At 41.7% G+C, this 25,746-nt stretch overlaps 1 protein-coding gene across 5 annotated transcripts in view; it reads right to left on the reverse strand.

Moving 5' to 3' along the window:
* Nucleotides 1-25,746, reverse strand: part of FMN1 (formin 1) — a 433,957-nt gene that overhangs the window by 139,860 nt on the left and 268,351 nt on the right. For all 5 annotated transcript variants that reach the window (XM_058738290.1, XM_058738286.1, XM_058738287.1 and 2 more), the window contains 3 exons: nt 22,985-23,072; nt 5,461-5,522; nt 3,438-3,526 (listed from right to left, as the gene is read on the reverse strand). In XM_058738290.1, the coding sequence (XP_058594273.1) occupies nt 3,438-3,526; nt 5,461-5,522; nt 22,985-23,072 (239 nt within the window). The remainder of the gene's footprint in view (nt 1-3,437; nt 3,527-5,460; nt 5,523-22,984; nt 23,073-25,746) is intronic.

Genomic DNA, 25,746 nt, shown 5'->3' on the forward strand with positions numbered 1-25,746 from the left:
TACGAGCAGGGATAAGAACTCTTTTACAAATCTCCAAGTATATGTCTGGGGCATTGGGCCTTGGTACTTATGGATACGTATAGATTTACTTCCTGTCAGACTAATCTAACTTTATAACCTAGGGCCAGGTATAAAGAGGACTAAACAACAGCAAAGTAGCCACAAACTAGGGATCTTCTCATTCTTTCCCAGGGCAGGTTCATTTTCCCAGGAAGGGCTGCGACTCCAGTCTGTCTTTAGGAGAGAAGTTCTGCACATGACATTGTGTGGATCCCCATCCACAGCACCAACTCAGCTGACAGGTGGAATGAGGCAATACGGCCCACTATTTCAAGGGACTAATGTTTAATTGATCATTCCCTAAACCCCCAAATGGTACCATCTCAGGGCTGTGTGCACAGGGCTGTGTACACAGTGGGATGTACACGGTTCCTCCACAGGGGAGTACACTCACAGAGCCTTGTTTCACCAAGTCAGTGTGTTTGTGAGGGTGCTGAGGAAACTGGGGACCCTGAGTGGGGCATCCCAATAGGCTTTACATGGTGTCCTCTATCCAGGCCGCAAAAGGCATGTGTTTGGCCAACTCAACTCCAATAGAGCTCACCTCATCTCACCACCATCCCAAGGCAGAATGCAAAGAATTGAAGGCCATCCTTGGAGGGAGTGGTTCTCAGACAGCCCAGGCCCAAGCAGAGGACACCTCTATGCGAAATGGCTTTCTAAATCTGGCCCTGAGCTACAAGAAAGCTGATGAGGTGAGTGATGAGGCCAACCTCTCCCTGCCCTGATTTATAGGACTGGGCATCATAGGGATCTCAGAAAATTTCAATGCTGGAACTATAAATGATTCATATTTTCCAGTATGTAAAACATGCTTATAGTCGACTAACTTGGAACTAATGGGAAATAACTTGGCAGGAAATCAGACCCTGGCTAAAATCAAACAAACGCTGCACTATGCAGGAGGTCAACAGTAAAGGTGAATTCACTCAGGCCTGAAGCCCCTATCCCCGTGCACCTCACCCTCCAGCAGCTGAGCCTGAGCACATCACCTTACCAGGACAATGCAACAGTCCTCTTTGCTGCCAGTAATTGCTTAGCATCTTTGGGAAGCCACTGCAATGACTACTTATAAACCTTGAAAATGTTCTCTTACCCAGATCATCAGTATCCATATCATCAGAAGGAATAATAAGTTTATCTGTTAATTACCTGCCACCATTATTCTGTGTCCGGGCAATTAATCTTGAAAAATAATGCTAGAAAGACATTAACCCAAAAGGATAAGGGGAACACTTTCAGTTGTAGAAACCCACTGTTCATTTCACTGGGTCAGCCATTCCCAGCGCATGGAGCCAGCGTTGGCAAATTATAGCCCACAGGCCAAATACAGCTCATCACCTTGTTTTTGTATGGCCTGCCACCTAAGAATAGTTTTCATATTTTTAAATGGTTGAAAAAGAATCAATAGAAAGATAACATTTTATGACATCTACACAAATAGTATGAAATTCAAATTCCAGTGTCCATAAACAAAACTCTACTGATGCACAGTCATGCCCATTTGTTTGGTTGCTTTTGCACTACAACAGGTTTAAGTACTTCCAACAAAGCCTAAAATACTATTTGATTTTTTTTACATGAAAAGCTTGTGAACTCCAGGCTTAGAGATCATTGCCCAGCATGGTATGGTTGGCCACTACTCAAATGCTTGATATGCCCTATTGTCCCTGTTAAGGACTGAATGTTTGTGTTCCCCCAAAACGTATATGTTGAAATCCTAACCCCCAATTGAAATCCAATAAGGAGGTAGGGCCTTTAGGAGGTAATTAAGTCAGGAGGGTTGAGACCTTGAGTGAAATCAGTGCCTTTAGGAGAAGAGACATAAGACCTTGCTTCCTTCTTTTTGCTTTCCGCCATGTGAGGATACCAAGAGAAGTTAGCAGTCTACATTTTAAAAGAGGGTTCTCACCAAAACCCAACTGTAATGGTACCTCCATCTCAGACTTCCAATCTCCAGAACTGTGACAAATAAATCTCTGTTGTTTATAAAGTCATCCTTTGGGTTACTTTGTTATAGCAGCCTAGGCTAAGACCGTCTTCAAACACTCCCCATGGACTTGTTGGTGTCTAAACATCCCATTATTAGTCACTTCACATTCAGTCATTAGCACCTTAGTGGGAATTAATCTGTTACATTAGGAAACGTGACTTGGGAGTGGACCACAGGATTGGTCAGGGGCAGGAGTTGGTAGGGAGGGTAGCTCAAGTTGCCAGACCAAAAGGGCAGTAGAACCCCATCTGCAATGATTCACAATATTCCTGGGCTTCATGAAATAACTTGGGGAGGGGCAGGGGTGGCATGGGGAGTGGTTCCTATGCTCCATGTGAGAACAATTCATCTAAGGTTTCCCAAATTATCATGAAGGCTTCTCAATAACCAAATAAACCGAGAAATCATCCACCCAGTCATTTAGAGGTATTTTCCTGAACCTGAATGCCCAGGCTGTCCAAGAGGAGTGGGGCATTCTAGGGGACCCAAGCTCAAGGCACAAAAGTTTCAACACAAGCCAAAGAAACTTAGATGTCTCTAGGGCTCACTTGTTCCCTGAAACCTGATTGCTTAGTTTCTTCTTTGTTTTTTATGACTCACCTCATCTCCAGGCTGAGGGGAGTGGCCTGAACTGGATACCAAGCACTCAAGGGTGGCAATAGGCAAAGGATGCTGCTGTCCACTCTGGACCCATTCCACATCCTCAATCCTGGGCCATGAAAAGCTAGCTGGGGCCCAAGGGCTGCAGAACCCCATGTACTTATCTGTGGTTTGCAGACCCCAAGGGCTTAGTCAAGGCAAGAGCCACTCAGTTACTCATCGGAGGTCTAGGTGTTCAAAGGCTGTGGCATGACAACCCAAACCATAGAGCAAACAACTCTAGATAGTGAACAGAGTGACCGACCAGCACGTACAAAGATGATAAAAAGGTCACATGTAAATTGGGCAGAGCAGGTGGAGAGATTCGAGGGAAAGCTGGCACATTCAGACTACATTTACCGGACACGACATTTAGGAAAATCCATTTGAATTTTGTGACTCTGACATCATCTTTTTAACTGCATCGGCAGAACCTTAAACAGAGCAATGACTTCTTCCTTCCTCAGTTACCCTTTTGGCCAGAATGTTTAGTCTGGGAGGAATTAACAAGCTGCTAGAACAAGAAAGGGGAATCATGAGGGATAGGGAAAGGGACTGAGACAAATCCCCTGGATGCTTTTCCGGGCAGTCAGGTCATTCTGCTGCATGCAACAGGTCATGGGGACATGGTGCTACGACTTAGCTCACGGCACAGTCAAGATGCAATTATCCAGAGCTGGGAGGAAGGAGGAAAGAGATGCATTTCTCCTTTTGGCCTAACAGAAAAGTGTTCAAACATCCTTACTGTTCGGGTTTATCCAGCAACTTCAGTTCTTCCTCTTTGGATGTCTCGTAATGCTTTCTTATTTTAACCAATTCATCCTCCTGGGCTCTCTGTGTTAAAAGAGAAACCAAACAAAGCACACGCAGAATGAACAATGAGAATCTATCTAAAGCAACGTGTCTCAAAGTGTGGTCTCTGGACCAGCAGCACTAGCATCACCTGTTTCTGGTTAGAAATGCAAATAACTGGCCCTACCCCAGGCACAAGAAGCTGGGGTGGGGGTTGGGGCAGCAAGCCCTCCAGGTGACTCTGATGCATGCTAACATTTGCGAATCGCTGGCTGAAGCAAATGGTCCTAACAAGCGACTGTAGGTGGACACAGAAGTCAGGACATTTGACGGCTGCCTCTGAATCCCCTGCAAGCAGGTATCAGTGAGTTGTCCTTAGTATTTGTTTCCTGACCCTTAGAACAGCTCTCCTAACTTCTGTAGGCTCCTGACTTTTTAATTTCCAGTCTCCACCTTCTCTGTTTGTAGATTCGGTAAACATTCGTCTGTACTGCTTATTTTGGCACTTAGCTACAGTTTCTCAATTTATCCAACAATTTCAGTTGCATGCAGCCTTCCTCTACTGTGAGCTAACAAGTACTGCCCATATGCACAGTCCTGAGCTCACAGTAACAACAAAAAGCATCTAGAAGGCAGTTGGCTTTTTGGAAAGTCCTTCAGTATCAACTATTGTATCTTCGCTTTTCAGATGATCCTACGTAAGCTCACACTAAGTACTGGATAAACGTCCTGACTCAGAATCTCTCTTTCTCCCATAATACCACGCTGCCCTCCGGGTACTCAACAAATGCATGCTAGCTCCCAATGGCCTGGTATTTTTTCACCCTCTTGTCTATTAATGAAAGCCTTACTGATGGAATGGGAGAAGGCCCCACTCAGGTGTACTAAATAGCTTCTAATTTTATATGATGTAAAATGTGTAAGGAACTGGCAGTCTCACTAGGTTGGATTATTATGCTACGGAAATTTTCTATAAGAGACTTAAGGTCCCAGGGGACGTAATCAATGAAATGAGTACTTTTTTTGAGCATGGTGACCAAGGCATACTATAGAGCTGCCAGGCAGCTTCCTGGGAAATATCATTACTTCAGTAAAGAGAATCTGGTTCACTCTGTTTTCAAATCCTAACAGAGTCAATGAACCAGAAATGCTAACAATCATGGGAACTCTGACTCTTCCTGTGTCATCTTCTCAGGAAAGCCTGCCAGTGCTGCTGGTTATTCCACATACAGCCCAAATTTAAAGAGCACATATGTGTCTGGTGCTGTTTATTTTCAAGACACATTGCTACTGCTACTTATATTGAATTCTGTTTTAACACTCACAAAAATCAGACAGAGCCCATTATAATCCCCTTCTACTGATGATCAAACAGGCTTAAGGGATTTAACTGATCCAGAGTCACTCAGCAGTCTACGGAGTGGGACCTCAAATGTAAAACTGTCTGACTCTAAATCCAAAGCACACACCCACCACCTTTTTACTACTTCCCACATTCAAGGTCATCAGCTCATTTGGTCTAAAAGTAATCATCCAAGATGGTAATATTTCCATTCATTAGAAGAAAACAGTAGTGTGCAGCAACAGTAAGTGGGTAGCTCACCTTTATTCACTTTGACAGCAAGCCACAGGGCTGGGTTCCATGGCACAGAAGGGGTCTTCACTTTGAACCACCCTCTCATGCAGGTGTGCAAAGAGATCTGCTAACCCGGATGGCACAGCACGGTCAGAACCTAGTGCTTTTCTCACATCTGCTCTCATTGGAGCTTATGTTTATAGAAACTATGCCTTAATCTCTTCCATACTATGTCAAAATCCTCTCTGCCCAAGAACATGAATGGCTCAGTGATTTGGGGGCGGGGGGGGGGGGCGCAGAAGGAGTCACATATGACCATTTTTTTGGACCTAAACATTTTTTTAATTAGTGAAGATATGATAATCTGGAAACTCTGGCTCTGTAGGTCTTTGATACTCACATTTTCATATAAGGCTGCCAGGGTCTCCAGATCAACCACAGAATCATCCACATTGAAAATGGCTGTCAAGACCCAAAAAGAAAGAGGGAAAAAAGGAAAGTTTAATTAGACTCCTCCACACTCACATGTATTACATGTCTAGCTTCCAGGCAATGGGACACTGCACTTCCTTACACAGTTGTGTCCTGCAGCATGTTCTTGCTCCCCTTCCTCTTGCGCCAGGGGGGCTCCAGTGAAAGAAACCAAAATGGCTCCTATCCCTGGCCTGAGCCTTGGCCCTGCCTGGTTTAATTCCTCAAGTTTTGCGTCCTTTCTGCAGTTTAATTTAGGCTCCACAGGAGAAGTGTTTGTGCTTTAAAACTAAATCAGTTTGTAGGTTTGAAGCACAATTTTAAATCTTTCTTCCCGGCTGGTAATTGAAGAGATTTAGTACCTAATGCACCAGAACTGACTCTTGCCCATTACCAGGAAGAGAGAAAAAAAGACAATGTTGGCAAATTAAATGAATTCAGGCATGTGATTTAGGCACCTTTCCATGGCCACTGCAAACATCTTGTTTGGATTAAAAAGACAAGAAAAAGCAATAATTGCATCAATGGCAAATTAAGATTATGGAAACCTCCCATGAGTTAGTCTAAGGCAAGTTCTCATTCCCATGGTTTTATCAGGATTCTACTTGTTATTCTGTATCTTTAAGTCATCTAGCTGTTAACTAATATGCATATGATTTCACCTAGAGAGATTCCTTTCTATATATACTGGGATACGAACATTGAGATTGTAAAAGCTTAATGGATTTGGCAATCAAAGTGTTTGGAATAGGCAGCTCCACATCTTTAAATAATTATTCAAAACTAATAAGGTTTGTTCCCTCAACCCCACCTCCCTTCTCTGACTTTACATTGTGAAATTAACCAGCACGCTAGTAAATTTTCTCCGTGGCAGGCTAATTAATTTTATTAAACCAACCAGTGATATTTAGAATGCCTTAAAATTTTGCTCGTCAACCATTATTCTGTTCATTGGCATTACAGCATGGTTTCTGGAGAAGGTAGAGATCAAGGTAAAGGGCAGGTTCCTTTCAAATTGTTTTGCGTCTTCTATAGCTGAATTGTATGAACCCCCTTATACAATTTTAACAAAGTTAATTAACTGAGCTAAGATCATGTAACTTCACAGAACACCGAGAAATGTACTTAAAATTCCTCCGCAGGCCACCTTCACTCACTTAGGGTTAATCAACAAGCTATTCTTAGATATGGAAGTGTGGGGAAAGGAGAGGTTAACATGCTAGTGACAAAGTCGACTCAGATCCCACTAAGACAAAGGAAAATCACACTTCTAAAAAGGGCAATCTGAAACCACAGAAGAAAAATGTAGTTTGAGGAAAGAATGAAAGAATCTGCCCTCCCAGGATGGTTATTTTGTGTGTGGAGATAATATGAATTTACTAATTTATTAGACCAGGAATTTTTACATGTCTGGTGCTTTAAAAAAAACAACCAGGAACAATGTCTGATTTATGTAAATTCCAATATTCTCCTACAAAAATCAGCCAACAGGAATGCAGTAAGAAAAGGTGAAGTTCTACAAACAATTTATCAGAGAAGTTCACTTCTAAACTAATTCCACATTGTAGGTATTCTATATGAACTGCAAGCTTACATATAACCAAGTGAGCTTAACTAATGAGAATTAGAATGACCTGTGTGTTGTTGTTCTGGTGAACAAATACTTGGTTCTTAAAACTTAATCAGTCTGGGTCCCAGACACACAGTTTGATGGGCTGTATGGTCAGCCAATACTGCTCCATTGTGCTAGGTAACAGAGAGAAAACATCTAGAAAACGGAACTGGAGAACAAGCATGGGCTCTGACAACATTCACTCATTCATTCATTCACTCATTCATTCATTCACCCAGCCCTTGAGTAAATATTTATTGAATGTGTATTAAGTTCTAGAAACTGTTAATGCTGTGATTATATAAATCAAAAGTGTGTAGGAGGTTCAAAACACTTGATCTCATGCAATTTATACTCTAGCCTAGGGGACAGAAAATAATTTCAGATAACAATATACTATGAAGAAAGTGGAGAAATAGGCAGCATTGCATTGGATGGTTGATGAGGCTTCTTTGAGGAGGCAACAAATATTTAACTTAAGAGCTGAAGAAGTCAGTTCTGTGAATATTTGGGAGATGAGCCTTCTAGGAAGAGATAGCTGCAAAAGGAAGTTTCTTTTTCTGATGAAGGAACAAGCTTAAGGTACAGAAAAAATACCAAGATGACTATCGTGGAAGGAGCAAAACTTACTATGTGATCCTGGCAGGTTAAAGTATCTGAGCCTCACCAGATCCATAAAACGGGTCTAATACCATGTACTGGAAATATTAAGCAGGGGAGTATGTATGCATGGCATAGCACATAGAAAATGGTATGAACTGAAAATGGTACCAATGAATGATGACTATTGGGATTTTAAATATAGACGTGGTGGGCAACTGGGTGACTCAGTCGGTTAAGCTCCTGGTTCTTGGTTTCAGCTCATGTCATGATCTTATGGTTCGTGGGTTCAAGCTTCATGTCAGGCTCTGTGCTGGCAGTGTGGAGCCTATTTGGGATTCTCTCTCTCTCTCCCTGTCTCAGCCCCTCCCCACCCACGCTCTTGCTCTCTCTCTCTCTCTCTCTCTCTCTCTCTCTCTCTCAAAAATAAATAAACTTTAGGGGCACCTGGGTGACTTAGTTGGTTAAGCGTCCATCTTTGGCTCAGGTCATGATCTCTCAGTCTGTGAGTTTGAGCCCCATGTCAGGCTCTGCTGACAGCTCAGAGCCTAGAGCCTGCTTCACATTAGGTGACTCCCTCTCTCTCTGCCCCTTCCCCGCTCATACTCTCTCTCTCAAAAATAAACATTAAAAAAAATAAACTTTAAAAAATAAAATAAAAAATAAATATACACATGGTTAATGTGTTTTAATGCTTGTTAATGCCTTATCTCCTTTAATATCTGGAAAGAAGACAACAACTACTGAGTAGTTTGTGTTATAAAGGAAACTTTCCAGAATTCATGAGTGTTCCAGATAGGAGTAGTGCTATTAAAACTTTCTGGTCCTTCAAAACCCTGCTCCAAGCCCAACTTCAGGAAACATTATTAATAGTAAGGGATATGCACAAATAGTTGTCATTACAAAAAATAATGGCTCAAGTGTTTTCAAAGAAATACAAGATACCTTTGGGTCCATTCAGAAAGTCAGCCTCACTGTCATCTCCAATTTCCATCTCTCCTATCAATCTACTGTTCATCAAACCACCACCATTATGATTTTTTAATGTTTATTTATTTTTGAGAGAGAGAGCACAAGCATGAGCAGGGGAGGGACAGAGAAAGAGGGGGACAGAGGATCTGAAGCAGGATCTGTGCTGACAGCAGTGAGCCTGATGGGGGACTTAAACTCATAAACCATGAGATCATGACCTGAGCCAAAGTTGGACGCTTAACCAACTGAGTCACTCGGGTGCCCTGCCACCATTCTATTTTTAAAACCATGGGTCTCAACATTTTACTTTGATGCTTACAATACCTCATACTTATTTCCTTTAAATACTGGGTAAACCCCAAATGCCTTGGCCTGATGTTTAAGCCCATTCCTTTCCCAGTCCCAAGCTATACTTCCACTCTCATCCCCTACCACTTCCCCTTCTCCCAGGCTGCCTGTGCTCCAGCCATTTGGGGCGGCATGCCAAGGATTCTTCCCTTCCCATACACCCTCCCCCAAGGCCCAGGGGAAAGGTTTCCTGCCCTGGAAGGAACTCCTTGACCTTCAGATTCCTAAGTCCTCACTCTCTTCCTCTTTCACCTGCATGTGTATTTTACACAGGGGAAGAAAGTCTAATAAAGAGCCTGTATTAACAGTGTGTAGCAGAACAGTTACCCTCCACTGCTGGACTGAGGAAGCCTGTAGTCAGGGATGGTTTCTAAGCATCCCGATAACCCCAGCATCTGGCCTCACACCTGGTATGTAACAGGGATAAAAGTGGGATACAGGTTACAAGAATACCAACGGGAGTTCTTCTGTTAGGTATCAGGAAATGCTTCCTGATAAGAGAGCATAGGGTCTTTAAAAGAAAACAAATTTTGGAAAAGGATAGGATTTTGGTAGATGAAAATATTGTCTTCTGAGGGGTGTATCTGAATTAGGGTTGTTTGCTCACCCCCACTAGTCCCCGGTAAGAAATCAAGGTTTATTTGGTCAGGTTGCATAATCATGCCTTCATCTACACACTCACTGGAGATACGCTACTTGCCTCATTTTCAAGGAAATAATAAGGAAAATAGCTTTCCCTTCATTCTTCACCTCCAAAAATGTTTTAAACAGCAGTATCACCTTAGGTGAAAAGGTTACGAGTAAAAATTCAATGGTTATATTGCTTCAGGCAGATACCTGAGACACCCATTTATGAATTACCATTAACTGAGCCAAATGCATTCCAAGCAACGACAATCTGTAAATTTACAAGTTCCAGTGAACATCAACTGGAAGGATGCGAGACATTTCACATGGAAGAAACAGATGCAGACAGGCTCATGGAAGATGCAGGCAAGGGCAGGTAGTTCCATTTTGGTTGAAGAGAGTGTTAATTCTAGTCTAGAGCAAGATCGGTAGAATTCTGATGAAGGCCATGATGAAGAGCCTATAAGGCACTCAATACACAGCATGGAGGCACTGAGAAGTTATGAGTGGTGTAGTAAACCTAACAGTTATATTCTATAGGACATGTCAAAATTTGGAAAAACTGGTTTAGAATCTATTCCAATGAACAAGAAGTAGCAAATACCATGGATAGAAAGCACAGGACAGAGGAGAAGGACACTACAGAGCACTACCGAGTGGCATAACTAAGTAGCTATGGGACTGAGGACGATGGAGTGAAAACCACCTGAGGCCCTACATCTACAATTGGAGGAAGGGCTTTGGGCCACCCACAGGAATAGGCAGAGGAGCTTAAGAGCTGTATATGCCTGGGGTGCCTGGCGGCTCAGTCGGTTGAGCGTCTGACTTTTGCTTGGGTCATGATCTTGTGGTCCATGGGTTCAACCCCTGTGTCAGGCTCTGTGCTGACAGCTCAGAGCCTGGAACCTGCTTTGGATTCCGTGTCTCCCTCTCTCTCTGCCCCTCCCCCACTCATGCTCTGTGTCTCTCTCAAAAATGGATATTTTTTAAAATTAAAAAAAAAAAAAAAGAGCTAGATATGGACCTGGGGGAGAAATGGGGGAGAGGAAAACTAGTTATGAAGGAAGAATTACATTAATTTGGGGTCAATGCCAAGTATTCCACTGAGGTTTTCTCTCTTCCATGTAAGGGTCTTAAAAACAAAATAAAATTCAGAGGTGGAAGAAGCACTCTGAAGACATATCCTGGTTGAGTCTAGGAGCTTAAGGAAATTTTTTTTTTAATTTTTTTTTAACGTTTTATTTATTTTTGAGACAGAGAGAGACAGAGCATGAACGGGGGAGGGGCAGAGAGAGAGGGAGACACAGAATCGGAAGCAGGCTCCAGGCTCTGAGCCATCAGCCCAGAGCCCGACGCAGGGCTCGAACTCACGGACCGCGAGATCGTGACCTGAGCTGAAGTCGGCCGCTTAACCGACTGAGCCACCCAGGCGCCCCTTAAGGAAATTATTTCTATCATTTCTCTACTACAGAGTAGCCAATGAAGGTTAGATTATTGGCCAAAGGTCTAAAAAGTAAGGGCATAGGTACTAGGACTCCTAGAAGAGCTGTTTTTGTGCACATAATTCTGCCTCCTATTCACCAGAAACATTTTAAGTTCCTACATAGGGCTGGAATCAATAACTGATCATTCTATTCCACAAATATTGGCACAGTGTATTACAGAGTTGATTCTTTTTTTTTTTTTTTAATTTTTTTTTCAACGTTTTTTATTTATTTTTGGGACAGAGAGAGACAGAGCATGAACGGGGGAGGGGCAGAGAGAGAGGGAGACACAGAATTGGAAACAGGCTCCAGGCTCCGAGCCATCAGCCCAGAGCCCGACGCGGGGCTCGAACTCACGGACCGCGAGATCGTGACCTGGCTGAAGTTGGACGCTTAACCAACTGCGCCACCCAGGCGCCCCTGATTCTTTTTTTTTAAATATTTATTTTTCAGAGAGCAAAAACTGGGGAGGGGCAAAGAGAGGGGGACAGAGGATACGAACCAGGCCGTGCTCTGACAGGTTGACAGCAGCAAGCCCTATGTGGGGCTTGAACCCATAAACCACAAGATCATGATCCGAGCCAAAGTCGGACCCTCAACCGACTGAGCCACCTAGATGCCCCAAGAGTCTGTTCTTGAAGGCACTTATCACCAAACTTCTAACCATTACATGAGCCCATTAATTAGTTCACTGATGATTACTATACAGAAAGAAATCAGTCATTGATTAAAACATATTTGGAATTACTAGGGATTAGGTAACTCTTTCCATTTTATACTTTAAAAACCACACTCTGTCTTTCTTGCTCTGTAGCATGCATGTGCGCGCGCTCTCTCTCTCTCTCTCTCTCTCTCTCTCTCTCTCTCTCTCTCTCTCACACACACACACACACACACACACACACACACACACACACACACACACACCCCTACCTTGTATCTTATGAGCTGGATAAGCAAATACCAGCCTACACAATTCTATAGCATGCCTCAAAGCCCTGATACAGTAATTCCGGGTCATTCTAGCTTTTGTTCCCATCTGTTTGGGGCTCATTATACCAACAACTCCTGCAAATGGTGTCAGAAAGGTGAAGCGTCAAATCCACAAAGGGGAGACCCCGACAACTCCCTGCTACTGCAATATCAATCATTGCTGGTGGTTTCTACTTTTATCTCCCTCTCTCCTTAGTTATCCCCACTCACACTGTCAGTTCAGTTAGAATATTTCACCTACACCTCACAATATGTCGAAAGGAAATAGACACACGCTGTGAAAAGCTGGTAATTTTATTGGGTTCCTTTACCTTTAAAAATCTGTTACTTGGTCAAGTCTGGTTTCTGGGCCCCTTTTTTGCAGGGAAATTGAGGCAAACATTTTTATGTGGTCCTCTGGTGCCTGCTCTGTACTCCAAGAATTATATACACAAGGATCATTAGAGTAGTGTTTCGCCCATTAAGATATAATAACCGTCAGCAGGGACAAAAAGCAGATCAGTATCACAGATTCAAACTAACAGGCACACATAAAAACTATGTGCCTGCTTCAGGCACATGCACAGGGTCAGGGTCTTACACGATAGGGAAATTCCCTCTCCAGTTTGGAGGCGGCTTTTCACAAGACCAGGGTAAGTAGAAAGAACATGCAGGAATTCTCTCAGCCCTCTAGCCATTTTTAACCCGGAACACTTTTCTATCCCTGAGTGCAACCATTTCCAAATAAACCAAAAATGACTGTGCTTGCTGTTTGAAGGGCTTCTAATTAGTAAAACACAAGCAGTTACTTAAAGGATCTGTTCTTTTTGACTGAAGGAACACCTTTGGGCAAGAAACACATGGAAGACTGAGGTAGGAAAGGCACACGCCTCGGTCTGTTAGATTAGCCAAAGTAAATCTGGTCATCCAAGGTGTGGAAGATGCCACAGACAGATAGAGCTGGGGTAGCTTACTAGGATTTGGCTGATGTTGATTTTAAAAATCACCTCTATGCTGCCCAGTTTATGCCTTGTTCTGTTTCCTTCAGTAAGTGGTTGACATGAACACCTTGCACAAAGTGGGTGTTTAATAATTGTTTGCAAATTGTTTGCAGATTTATTCTCAGACCACGAAAACAAAGATTAATAGGATTATTTGGCTCTACTAATAGAAATTATTTTCTTAAGTGGGGCGCCTCGGTGGCGCAGTCGGTTAAGCGGCCGACTTCAGCCAGGTCACGATCTCGCGGTCCGTGAGTTCGAGCCCCGCGTCGGGCTCTGTGCTGACAGCTCGGAGCCTGGAGCCTGTTTCCAATTCTGTGTCTCCCTCTCTCTCTGCCCCTCCCCCGTTCATGCTCTGTCTCTCTCTGTCCCAAAAATAAATTTAAAAAAAAAAAAAAAAAAAAAAAGAAATTATTTTCTTAACAACATTAACTTCCAAATGGCCAGCATAAAACTTAGCTGTTTGGTCCAAATTACTGATATTCCTACGGCTTAATAAATATTCAACTTGTAAGGGAAAGAGAATGAAATGGGGACCATATCATAGAAGGCATTGGGTTTTTAAAACTCTCAGCTAACAGACCCCTCAAAACTCCCACAAACCAACTACCCTGACCTCTACCAAAGAAAAGGCAAGGATGTGGGGTCATGGATGAGGCAGGGGTAGCATCCGAGAGCTGAGGAAAGGTCCAGCAGGAACATCTCCCCACAGGCTCACCTCATAATGACAAGGCCGTCATGGAGAGGGAAGACCAAATTCAGGATAAAACTTGGCAAGAGGTGAAAAGGGGGCCAGGCAGATTGAAGTGTGGAGTCGGGGGGAAGAGCCTGCCCCCACTGAAGAGGTCTGTAACCAGGTCTCTTTGCCATGGTCATAGATCTCCTACAACCTTTTCTCAATATGCCTCACTTTTCCCTACTGACCACTACGTTCCACCTCTGGCACCAGGCACACCTGGGCAGATATAGGGACGCACAAAGCCTAGCTCTATGCGTCTTTCCAGATGAAATGCTAAAGGCACCGATTACTAAAGCTTAAAATAATCTCTGTCTAGGCAGACCTTACTACCTAAACAGTTATACTTAATAAATGAACAGCTGCATTTATCGGGAATTTCCTGTGCACCAGGCATTATCTAAGTGTGAGGTGGGTGCTGCTGCTGGACCTAGTTTTACAGACGGTGAAACTAAGGCACGAGGTCAGACAGCTTGATTTCCCAAGCTCAGTTCCATAATCAAATTTACTGGACTAGGATTATGCTTCTTTTATCCTTTATAAATGCTAGGCTATAAATAATCCCTCCACCTAAAATCCTTACCATCTTAAAAAACAAACAAAAAAATCAGTGAGCCAACTCCCCACGACAGTCTACACAAACACTGTGGTCTCTAAATGGCATTACGTGCTTTTTTTTTTTACATTAATCAACAGCCTCCCGGTGGGAACCAGATATGCCTCATGCTACAAAAATTCCGTTTGTGTCTTATACACAACCATAAACCCATCGTTATTTAATAATCACTAATATTTAATACAGTCCTAATATGCTATCGCAATATACATAAGAAAACAGTCTAATTTCAATCTTTGCGAACTACTTGCAGTTATTCAAAATCATCAGTATTGCAGTCAAAGTCAGAGCAAAAAATTTCTAAAAACTAGAACTGAGGAAATTGAAAAGGCATTGTCTTAAAAGAAAATATAAATATAAAAAGAAAATACAAGCTAGAGTAATATAAAGTCTTATCTTTTTTTAAAGATATTAACAATTGCATGCTGGAACAGACTAAAAGGAACAGCAAAGGCACAAAGAATGAAGAAACACAAACAAAATTTGCCTCCAGTCCCATAAAGAACAAGAACTATCAAGGGCCTATACTTACAGTCTTACCTACATCACCAAATGCCTGCTAATGTGTCATACTAGTTGGTACAGACCTTAATTTGGGCTTTGATGGAAAGAGAAGGCAAATGTAAATGACATAGTCGGCGGGAGCTGGCTGGGAGGTAGAAGAAAGGACTGTCCCAAAAGGGACGCTTGTCTATTGCCAAAACTCAAAATCACTCAGTCTTATAAAGCAAAACTCCCAATTCTCACCTAAGTTCAGGCATGTACTATGCCCGAAGGTGCCCAAGGTACCATTTTATAGGTGTAATTAAAATTGTCCATGGTTCAAACCTCAAAGAAGGACACAGGCGCAGAATTCACAAAACCTCCCCTCCTTCCTCCATTCTATTCTCCGTAGGGCAGTGGAATGAGAAACAGTTTGGGTTAAGCTGCTTCTGTTCTTCCATTAGTTCTGGTTCTTTTAAGCCAAAATTACATTCCGGGCAGATTGGATGGTCTCAGCCAGTTGCCTGAAGGTAAAGTACAAAGAAATGCCCCCCTCTGCTTTCAGGACTCAGCTCTGTGAGTGAAGGAATGTACAGTGGTTTAGAAAGGGGTGGGTGGGAACCCTGCTGCTCAGGTGTTTCAGACTCAGAGGAAGAAGAAGGTGGGAAAGGGAAGGGAAGTATTAGGCCTATTGTTTCCATTCACCCAGAGATCATTTTAAAAATTGAGGTCTTTTAATATTCAGTAAGTTGACTGACCCTGGCACCTTCATTCAGTATGTCAGCAGCTCGGGATCACATGTCACCTTTGGTGGGTAAACTCCTTCTTATGTGGCATAGTTACTTGTTCTTTTACTTTCAATATACTGTGGTTTTGGGGGGCCCACTTAAATGAAGTATTCTGATTCTACAATCTGGTTTTAGCTAAACTGGACAAAATAAACAAGTTGGCTTCAGAAGGTGCCTGCAGATGGGGCACCTGGGTGGCTTAGTCGGTTAAGGGTCCAACTTTGGCTCCAGGTCATGATCTCACAGTTCGTGAGTTCGAGCCCTGTATCAGGCTCTTTGATGACAGCTCAGGGCCTTCTGTGTCTCCCCCTCTTTCTTCCCCTTCCCTGCTCACACTCTGTCTCCATCTCTCAAAAAAAGAATCAATGTTAAAAAAAAGTTAAAAATGGGGCGCCTGGGTGGCGCAGTCGGTTAAGCGTCCGACTTCAGCCAGGTCACGATCACGCGGTCCGTGAGTTCGAGCCCCGCGCCTGGGTTGGCGCAGTCGGTTAAGCGTCCGACTTCAGCCAGGTCACGATCTCGCGGTCCGTGAGTTCGAGCCCCGCGTCGGGCTCTGGGCTGATGGCTCGGAGCCTGGAGCCTGTTTCCGATTCTGTGTCTCCCTCTCTCTCTGCCCCTCCCCCGTTCATGCTCTGTCTCTCTCTGTCCCCCCCCCCCCAAAAAAAAAAAAAAAGTTGAGAAAAAAAGTTAAAAAAAAGAAGGTTCCTGCAGAGAAACCCCCCAAAATAATCCATCAACAATAAGAAAATGGCAGAGCAGACACTCTGACTGACAGTACAAGCTCTCCACCAGTCATGCAATGAGTTAAAAGCAAGGACAGTTGAGTCAGATTTGTCAAGACACTGAACCCCATATATTATAACAGAATTTATCAAGGGACTATTTGAAGCATGGGTTTAAATACACTATTGTTAATAATGAGTCCATCCCTATTTTTATACTGAGCCTTGAGATATTAGCCAGTGAGAACCCAAAGCCAGAGAAATTAGCAAGACTTTTAAAAATAATATTAATCTCACCTTAATTCACATTTTGGCATTTGTTTTATAATGTGGATATTAGTTCTGTCACACATTTATATGATATACATGTTTTAGAAAACAGAGCTTAAGAAGCGTGTTCTGAAACTTTTTACTGGTAGAGTGCACAATAAAAAATTTGGAGACCACCTGCCTTCAGTAAAGGGTCTTCCAGACTAGAATTAGAATGTTCCTCAGGAAAAGCCTAGGCAATTCGTGGTGAATTTCAGATGCCTGGTAAAATTATGTTTTAGACACCTGGCATAAACATGGACAGAGATTTCTAGAAATTAATAGGTAAAAGGGAGCAAAGTCCAGTGGGTATTCTCAGATCTGGGTCTTAGATTCTGGGCATATAACTAACTGGCATCCTCCCACATTTTGATTTGAGATTCGTAAACAGAAAGATAGTCTTTGATGCAACTGAATTCCCAAACTGAGATTCTGGACTGGTAAGAACTGAACTGAAAAATGTTTTATTTTGATGTTAGATTAAATATTATAAATATAAATTGTGAGTGTACGGGAAATTCCAAATGAATGCCAAGAGGTTTCTGGCACCTAGTGTGTTGCAAGGCATACAGAGGTTTATGTCAAGAACAGTCAACAGCAATTTTCCATCTCCCCTGGGAAAAGAATGAGAGGAAATCACTAACGTGGAATGAAAACACTAATTTGCAATCATGTAGGCAGTCACTGCGTCCAAGGATGCCAAAATGCTTCTAAACACAAGTCATCCAGTTTAGCAGATGGAAAGCCAGCAAGAAGTAAATCACTTATTCAGAGTCCCTCCTGGACCAAATACAAGTGCTGTGGGTATTATGGTCAGTCTCCTGAAGCCATTCTTCCCCCACAACCAAGGTCCTGCCTTTAGTCATGCACTGCTTTAAACTTCAGTCAGTTTAGAGACCCAGCTTTCTCCAAGATGTCCAATACCATCTTGGGTAGAGAGAAAGCGATAAAGGTGGTTCCCTTTTTGGAGACATCATATCTCCAACATAGCCCTATCTACTTAGCATTAGACTAGAGTTTTCAGACGCTAGGTGAATACAATAGCTTCAATGTCTCCAGTCATTTCGGACTCAGATCATCTAAAACCGAATTGATCTTTCTGCTTCTACCTACACTTTTTCTTCTGTATTTCCAGTTTATGTTTTGGTACTTATATACATTCCTGTTGAAGCCAGAAATCCAACGTACATATACGACTTCTCCGTCACAGATTGCCTCTGATGTGGCTAAATGAAGCAATTCTCTCTCCAAATAGCCCCTGTATGTGGTCTCCATACATTTCTATAGATAACACCTTAGTTCTGGCCTTCACCATTTATTATCTCAATCATCACAATCCTTTTCCAACAGATTTTTTAATTTTTTTAATGTTTATTTATTTTTGAGAGAGTGTGAGCAGTGGAGGGGTGGAGAGAGCAGGAGACACAGAATCTAAAGCAGGCTCCAGGCTCTGAGCTGTCAGCACAGAGGCCGACGTGGAGCTTGAACTCACAACCTATGAGATCATGAGCTGAGCCCAAGTCAGATGCTCAAATGACTGAGCCACCCAGAAGCCCTGCAATCCCTTTCTAGCAGATTTATCCACCTTCAGGATGATTTCTATTTACCCATTCAGCAGACACTGGATGATCATCATTCAGGTGCCAGGCACATTTGCAAGGTGCTAGGGACACATCACTGAGCAATCTCCATCTCAGAACTTACACTCTGATGGTAGATGTAAATGAAAACATCAGTAAATGAACAAATGAAGTCATGAGAGCTGTGTAGAATATAAGAGAATTAACTTAGGGTAGCTTCAATTGAAGGGAGGGTCTCTGAGGGAGATTCTATATGCCAAAACCTAGCAAAGGAAAGAAGCTAGCTATGGTGGGGCAGAAAAGCATTTCAAACATAGGGAATGTGCAATGTGGCTCACTCAAAAAGTGCTATGCCTTCAAAGACACAGAAGAAGAAAAGAACTTGGCCATTTTAAGCAATCAAAGGGTTCTGTTGTGGTTAGCGTGCAGTGAGGCGGGGAACAAGAACAGCCAAGGAAAGTAAGAGGGACCAGCTGAGGCCACAGCACGCAAGGCCTTGCAAGCCCATCTCCCACAGCCTGAGAGGTGGTTCTGTATTCAAAATTAGATCACGGGACTGAAACTCTTAAATCCTGTCTCCCTGTTACTGATGAGATAATATCCCAGTTTTGCATGATGATATGACGATATTCAGGGCTCCTCCTGTTCTGGACGCTGCTTGCCTTTCTAGCCCCAAGGCCTGAAACAACCCGCATTCACATAGGATCCATAGATTCCAGCAGGACCTCCTCCTTGCATGCCTTCTTTCCTTAGTTGGAAAAGCTTCTCTGTGTGATGACCACTGTTCTGTCCATTAAGGCTCAAGTTTTACAGGAGTCTGGATGCTACGCTGTTATTTCGTAAGCAGCTCTATTGTCCACTTGGGCTGCTATGCACATCTCTCCCACTATCCTGTGCACTCCTGAGAATGTTCGAGTCTGGATCTTGTGTGCTGTGGCTGTCATGGTGCCTGATACAAAACTGGCATTCAACTTGTCAGGATGAGCCCTGGGTGTTGTATGGAAGCCAATTTGACAATAATTTATATTCAACAACAACAACAACAACAACAACTGGTATTCAATCCATGTTTACTGAGGGAGGGGAGGCAGGAAGGCAGGAAGGTAGGAAGGCAGGAAGGAAGGAAGTTTTTGCCCGAATGCACCAAAATGAATATATGACATTCTGATTCCATCTATTCTAAGGTTTGGCCTATTTTTCTTAATTAACTTAAAATTTTAAATATTGAATGGCTTTATATGTGCTACATTAGCCCAATGAGTTGTAAACAAAGCTTTATTATCAGAGAAATTCTTAGAAAAGAAAAACAACATGACATAAAGGAGCAAACTTGCTATCTGTAGGACCTGGAGGTACAGAGCCTCAAAATCCCACTTCTTGAATATGTATCAAAGGCAGTGTCTACTGGACAACAGAGAAGCAATCACCCTTAGAAACGAGGAAGACAAGGTTGTTTTTTAAGACGTGAACCAGGAAATACTGGATTATCCATCTATGGGAGGTAATTGTGAATGGATGTACCTAAACCATTATCAAGGTGACCAACCTGTGATCCCAGTTAGGGGAGAAAGAGCATAAACAAAGATACAATGCCAAGGAGAGGCAAGTGATAAGGAGGTATTAATGATCAGCGGTGAGAAACATTTTCATCATGACAAAGGAAAAGTCTGTTCTCTAAGTGTATCCTCTCACTTTTTGGTTTATACATCAGCATCTTGTGAATTTGGAAAATGCGAGTTAGTGCATCTGTCTTTGTGCACTGACAAAGATGAATATATGACCAAAGGCTGAAGGATGGCCTCTTAATTGTGGTCATTTCACCAGGGCTGATGTGCTGTGCGACCTTGCCTGGCTGCCAGCTGGCCAGCCCCAATCAGATCTCACTGCAGCCCCTCTCACATTAAAACACGCATTGTGGGCCAACATCAGCACAGGGAGTCCTTTCATCAGGATGACAACACAAGGCCAAGTGCATTCCATTCACGACCAGACACAGACTCAGAATGAAATGTAACTGACACAGCTCGGGCTCCTAAGTGACCTTCAGATGCCAGTGTCAGTCAAATGGTTCTAAAGAAAAATTAAGCTCGGGTTATGTTCATCTGGAATGCATTACTAAATGAAGACATGGAATAGAGGTGATTTTTTTTTTTTTTTTTTAAGAACTTAGGAGCCAACTCTGTGGTGGGGAATGGAGGTGCTTGAAAAAGGAGAAAGGACTAAAATGGTGCCCACAAGTGCTAGAAATCTATGATGCTACAAGTGACATTTCTAACACTAACATGTAAGTTTTCTAGTGCTTCAGGTAAGCATGTTCTCATCTAGAGTAGAATACTGGAAAAGGTATGGGTGAACTCATCTCTTCTCTAACTCACAATGAGCGTTCACTCCAACAAGGCTGAAGTGCCATGGAAAGAAGGTTTATAGTCCGGAGTTGGTAAATGGAATACTACATGGCTGGAATGACTCTCATCATACGGCCATCTGATATACCACAGCAGGATGTGCCTAAAAAGAACTGAATAAAGTCTAAGATGCTGCCGCCATTGTGAAGATTCATATCCACAGTGCCACACATCATCATGATGAAACCAAGCAGAACTGATTTTCACCAAACTTAGGAAGAATACTGTTGTTGAGGATAAGACTCTGCCACTAGATCTGGAGAATTCCTTTCCAAATTCAGACTACATAAAAAACTCAGTCTCTTTGACAAACGGCTATAAACTTTCCTGCTGATTTATCTGTTCCACTTTTTCACTAGCATGACAGTTTCCTGGTTTGAAATGAAACTCAATTCTTCTAGAAGATCTAACCCCTAAAATCACTAAAGAATCCCTTTCTAATTGTGATGGTGGACCCCTTTAGCTACCCCTGTCCAGATTCAAATCCACTCCTGCAACATTTTCTGAGGTTTAATATTCACACTTATGTATTTATTTCTACTTAAGCTTAAATATTACAAATAGTTCATTTGAATACTATGACTATCATCCAATTCAGAATATTTTTAGCTTTATGTGGAATTTTTAATGTTTGCAATAAAGCAAAACTCCTTTGAGAGGAGAACTCGTGTGTATATTTTGAGTGTCTTTTGGTTCGGGACCTCTGGGAGCCTTCTGCGGTGCACCAGAGTGAAACAAACATTTGTGAGACAACAAAGACTGAGACCTGAAGGACAATGTGGTTTGAAATTGCCTCCACCGCTAAACCCATGCTAAATTCTACTGAAACCATCTACGAGAGATTACTATTCAGAAAATATTATCAATGACATGTCAAAATAAAGATTACATTTAAATGATTACTGAGAAAGGGAAGTGTTGTTTACATGCAAAACACAGATTTCAAAAAGGTAAGATGGGTTTTGGTCTACTTTTCTAGAGACGAAGAAAAATAGATGGAAGTAATATTTCCTCTTTTTAAAGGTCATATTTTAGGGGCGCCTGGGTGGCGCAGTCGGTTAAGCGTCCGACTTCAGCCAGGTCACGATCTCGCGGTCCGTGAGTTCGAGCCCCGCGTCAGGCTCTGGGCTGATGGCTCGGAGCCTGGAGCCTGTTTCCGATTCTGTGTCTCCCTCTCTCTCTGCCCCTCCCCCGTTCATGCTCTGTCTCTCTCTGTCCCAAAAATAAATAAAAAACGTTAAAAAAAAAATTTTAAAAAAATAAAGGTCATATTTTAAATTATGCCAAAGATAACCAAGTTGAAATAATACCATTTGAAAAAAAAGAAGGGATTAAAAAACAATGACGTAGCCAAGTGCATGAAGAGGAAAAGTGTTCCTCCACAGAAGTATTCCAGCTAATGAAGAATTGATGGAGTTAGCATTATAATTATTTTGCACTTCTAATGAAATCATGAATCCCACTAACAACATAAACAAATAGATATTATGTATTTCTTGATATAATATACAAGAGCACTCACGAAGTGAGTGTCACCCTAGTCAGATGAAGTCTCTAGATCAAACTAACAATTTACAGGAACCACATGGGTACAGAAAAATGTAATAAATGAGAACACGGCAATGCAATCAGAACATCTAAAATGGGGGAAAATCCACAGGACAAATGACCTGATTTCTTAAAAAAAAAAAATAATAATAATTACAAAGGAAAAAAAGAAATACGATGGAGTGCAGAAACTTCTAGATTAAAAGAAAACTGAGGGACACAGCAAAGGCAATGCATGAAATTTGTCTGCGTCCTCATTCAAACTAATTGTAAACAAATGGATGAATTAGCATGTATAGAGTCAGGGAAATTAGAATTACATATATGATAATACTGAGAAATTATCATAAATGTTTTTAAATGCACAATAATGGCACTAGAATTATGCTTGAAAAAGCATCTCTTAACTTTTATCAGTGTTCTGACATTTTTAACAGATGAATTGTAAATGGCTGGGATGACTTTACAATTGTCCAGCTGGTGAGAGAGCGTACTTCAGATGAAACAGGAATGAACTGGTAGTTTTATAGCTGGGTACTGAGTACATGGGATTTATTATATGGCATTCTAATAATTTATACATTTAAAACTTTTCACAATAAAATGCTGAAAAATTTTAAAGGTGGAAAAAAGCAACAGCGAAGACTTACCCTGCTGGATATCCTTCATTTCTAAATGCAAACTAGATATCAAGATTCCCACAGTTTGAGATCGCTTTCCATCCAATAACTTGATGATCTGGAATTTAAAAACAAAGTTAATACACACTCAGATATCTGTGCAATCTTTCAGAAGCATACCAAAAACATTAAGATTTTTAGATACTTTGATGAATTAAACTGATGCTACACTCTATTTTAACAAGATTTTAATACTAAAGTGACTTATCCACAACTGTAGATTTTTAAAAAATATTTATTTATTTTGAGAGCGAGAGAGCACATGTGTGGAAGTGGGGGAGAGGCAGAGAAAGAGGGAGAAGGAAGGAGAATCCCAAGTAAGCTCCACACTGTCAGCGCGGAGCCTGAGACCTCACAAATTGTGAGATCATGACCTGAACCTAAAGCAAGAGTGGGTACACAGGTGCCCCTAACTATAGCTATTTTAGAAAATAAAGGAAAAACACCACCCCAAACTCTGCTAGTCTAACACAAGTGCTAAAATCTTTATGATTATGATCTGATACTCAGATCTTTTTATTCAAACACTTAATTAACTAAACTGTTATTGCAATATATGTGTAATTTTATATCCAGCTTTTCTACTTATCATTGGCATGTTTCCACATTGCAACTTCTTAGGTCACTTCAATAGCCTTTAATCTTCTTGGCTGTGTCATCTGCCTAGTGGTTTAGAGGGAAGATCAGTGGGATTTCAACTCAGCTGGTTAGCTGTTTAAAAGTGATAATGGCCTTGGAAAAGTGACTTACCCTCTAGGAGGAGTTTAATTTCTTCCTCAGGGATAGGGCTTGACTACATTTTTTTTTGTATATTGATTCTAAAACTTGCATAATATCTGTAAAGCACCTCGTATAATATATTCTTAACATAGATTTAAATAAAATTTCCTCTTCTTGTGCTATTTTTAATATAAACAATGTAATACTTTTTTAGAATCACTTTATTTTTTTATTTTTTTTACACTTTTATAAATGCTTTATGTTCATTATTTAATTCTCCCTGCATTGTACTAATTTACATAGTATTCCTACATTTTTACTTTTTATTTTTTCAATATATGAAATTTATTAACAATGTAATACTTTGTACATTAAGCCTTAATTTTATTTTATTTATTTTTTTTTAAATTTTTTTTTAACGTTTATTTATTTTTGAGACAGAGAGAGACAGAGCATGAACAGGGGAGGGTCAGAGAGAGGGAGACACAGAATATGAAGCAGGCTCCAGGCTCTGAGCTGTCAGCACAGAGCCTGACGCGGGGCTAGAACTCACGGACCGTAAGATCACGACCTGAGCCGAAGTCAGACGCTTAACCGACTGAGCCACCCAGGCGCCCCAAGCCTTAATTTTAAATTGCTTAAAATTGCTTTTTAATAATAATATATATCAAAACTTTACACTCTTTTTATAAACTCCAAACACCTCACTGCCAGTTCTGAAGAGAGAGCTCTTCATAGTTTTGTCTTCTTTAAAACTAGTCAGCCAAATCAGTTCCTTCTAACATATCACACAGTCACGACTAAGGGGGCAGGGGGTGGGGGGCGGGAGATCTTTTCTCTCATGTGACACAGCTACAAAAACCAATAGAAAATGCACACCAAACATCACCAAATCATAAGCTTTTTTTTTAATGCACTTTGCTGGACCTAATACAAATTAAATGAAACAGCTGTGTTTCCCCTCCCACTTAGGTACTTATAAATTTACCAAAATATAATGAAGACACAGACAGCAACAAGCACCTGCATTTATATTGGCCCTGGACCGACTGAGTTACCTGCTGGTTGAGCAATAAGGAACAAAAGGAGTTTGTTCCAAGATTGTCTAATTACCGATTTATCAGTTGATCCTCAATCAATTATTGCCAAACCTCATATTTCCTCTCCCTTCTCAGAATGGCTACTTTTATGTAACTATTAGACCTAAAATATAGTAAATACCAAGATTTTATCCGAATAAAAGGAAATTTGATTTTTCAGTCCAATGTGTTTAATAATTTCAATAGTCTTAGAGAAAGATTCCTGGGAGACACAGAATTTCAAGAGTTTTTAAAGGAATTAGGAAGGTAGGTACTTGGTCTTTTTAATTTTTTTATATACAAAAACAAAAGAGATTATATCTAATCAAATATTTTCTTTTTTTAAAAACTTTTTTAATGTTTATTTTTTTTCTAAATGTCTATTCATTTTTGAGAGAGAGAGAGAGAGAGAGAGAGAGAGAGCGCGCGCGCGCACACGCAAAATCAAGGGAGGAGCAGAGAAAGAATGAGACACAGAATCCGAAGCAGGGTCCAGGCTCCAAGCTGTCAGCACAGAGCCTGATGTGGGGCTCTAACTCAGAAACAGCAAGATCATGACCTGAGCCAAAGTCGGAGGCTTAACCAACTGAGCCGTCCAGGTGCCCCATGTTTATTTATTCTTGACAAAGAGAGAGAAAGAGCACACATTGGGGATGGGCATAAAGAGAGAGAGGAAGACACAGAACCCAAAGCAGGCTGCAGGCTTTGAGCTATCAGCATAGAGCCCTACACAGGGCTTGAATTCACGAGCCATGAGATCATGACCTGAGCTGAAGTCAGACGCTTAACTGACTGAGCCACCCAGGTGCCCCTCAAATATTTTCTTTAAAAAAGCAATTTCGGGGCGCCTGGGTGGCTCAGTCCATTGAGTGGCCGGCTTCGGCTCAGGTCATGATCTCGCGGTCCATGGGTTCGAGCCCTGCGTTGGGCTCT

This window comes from Neofelis nebulosa, chromosome 7 (genome assembly GCF_028018385.1).
Source record: "Neofelis nebulosa isolate mNeoNeb1 chromosome 7, mNeoNeb1.pri, whole genome shotgun sequence".
Lineage (NCBI taxonomy): Eukaryota > Metazoa > Chordata > Mammalia > Carnivora > Felidae > Neofelis > Neofelis nebulosa.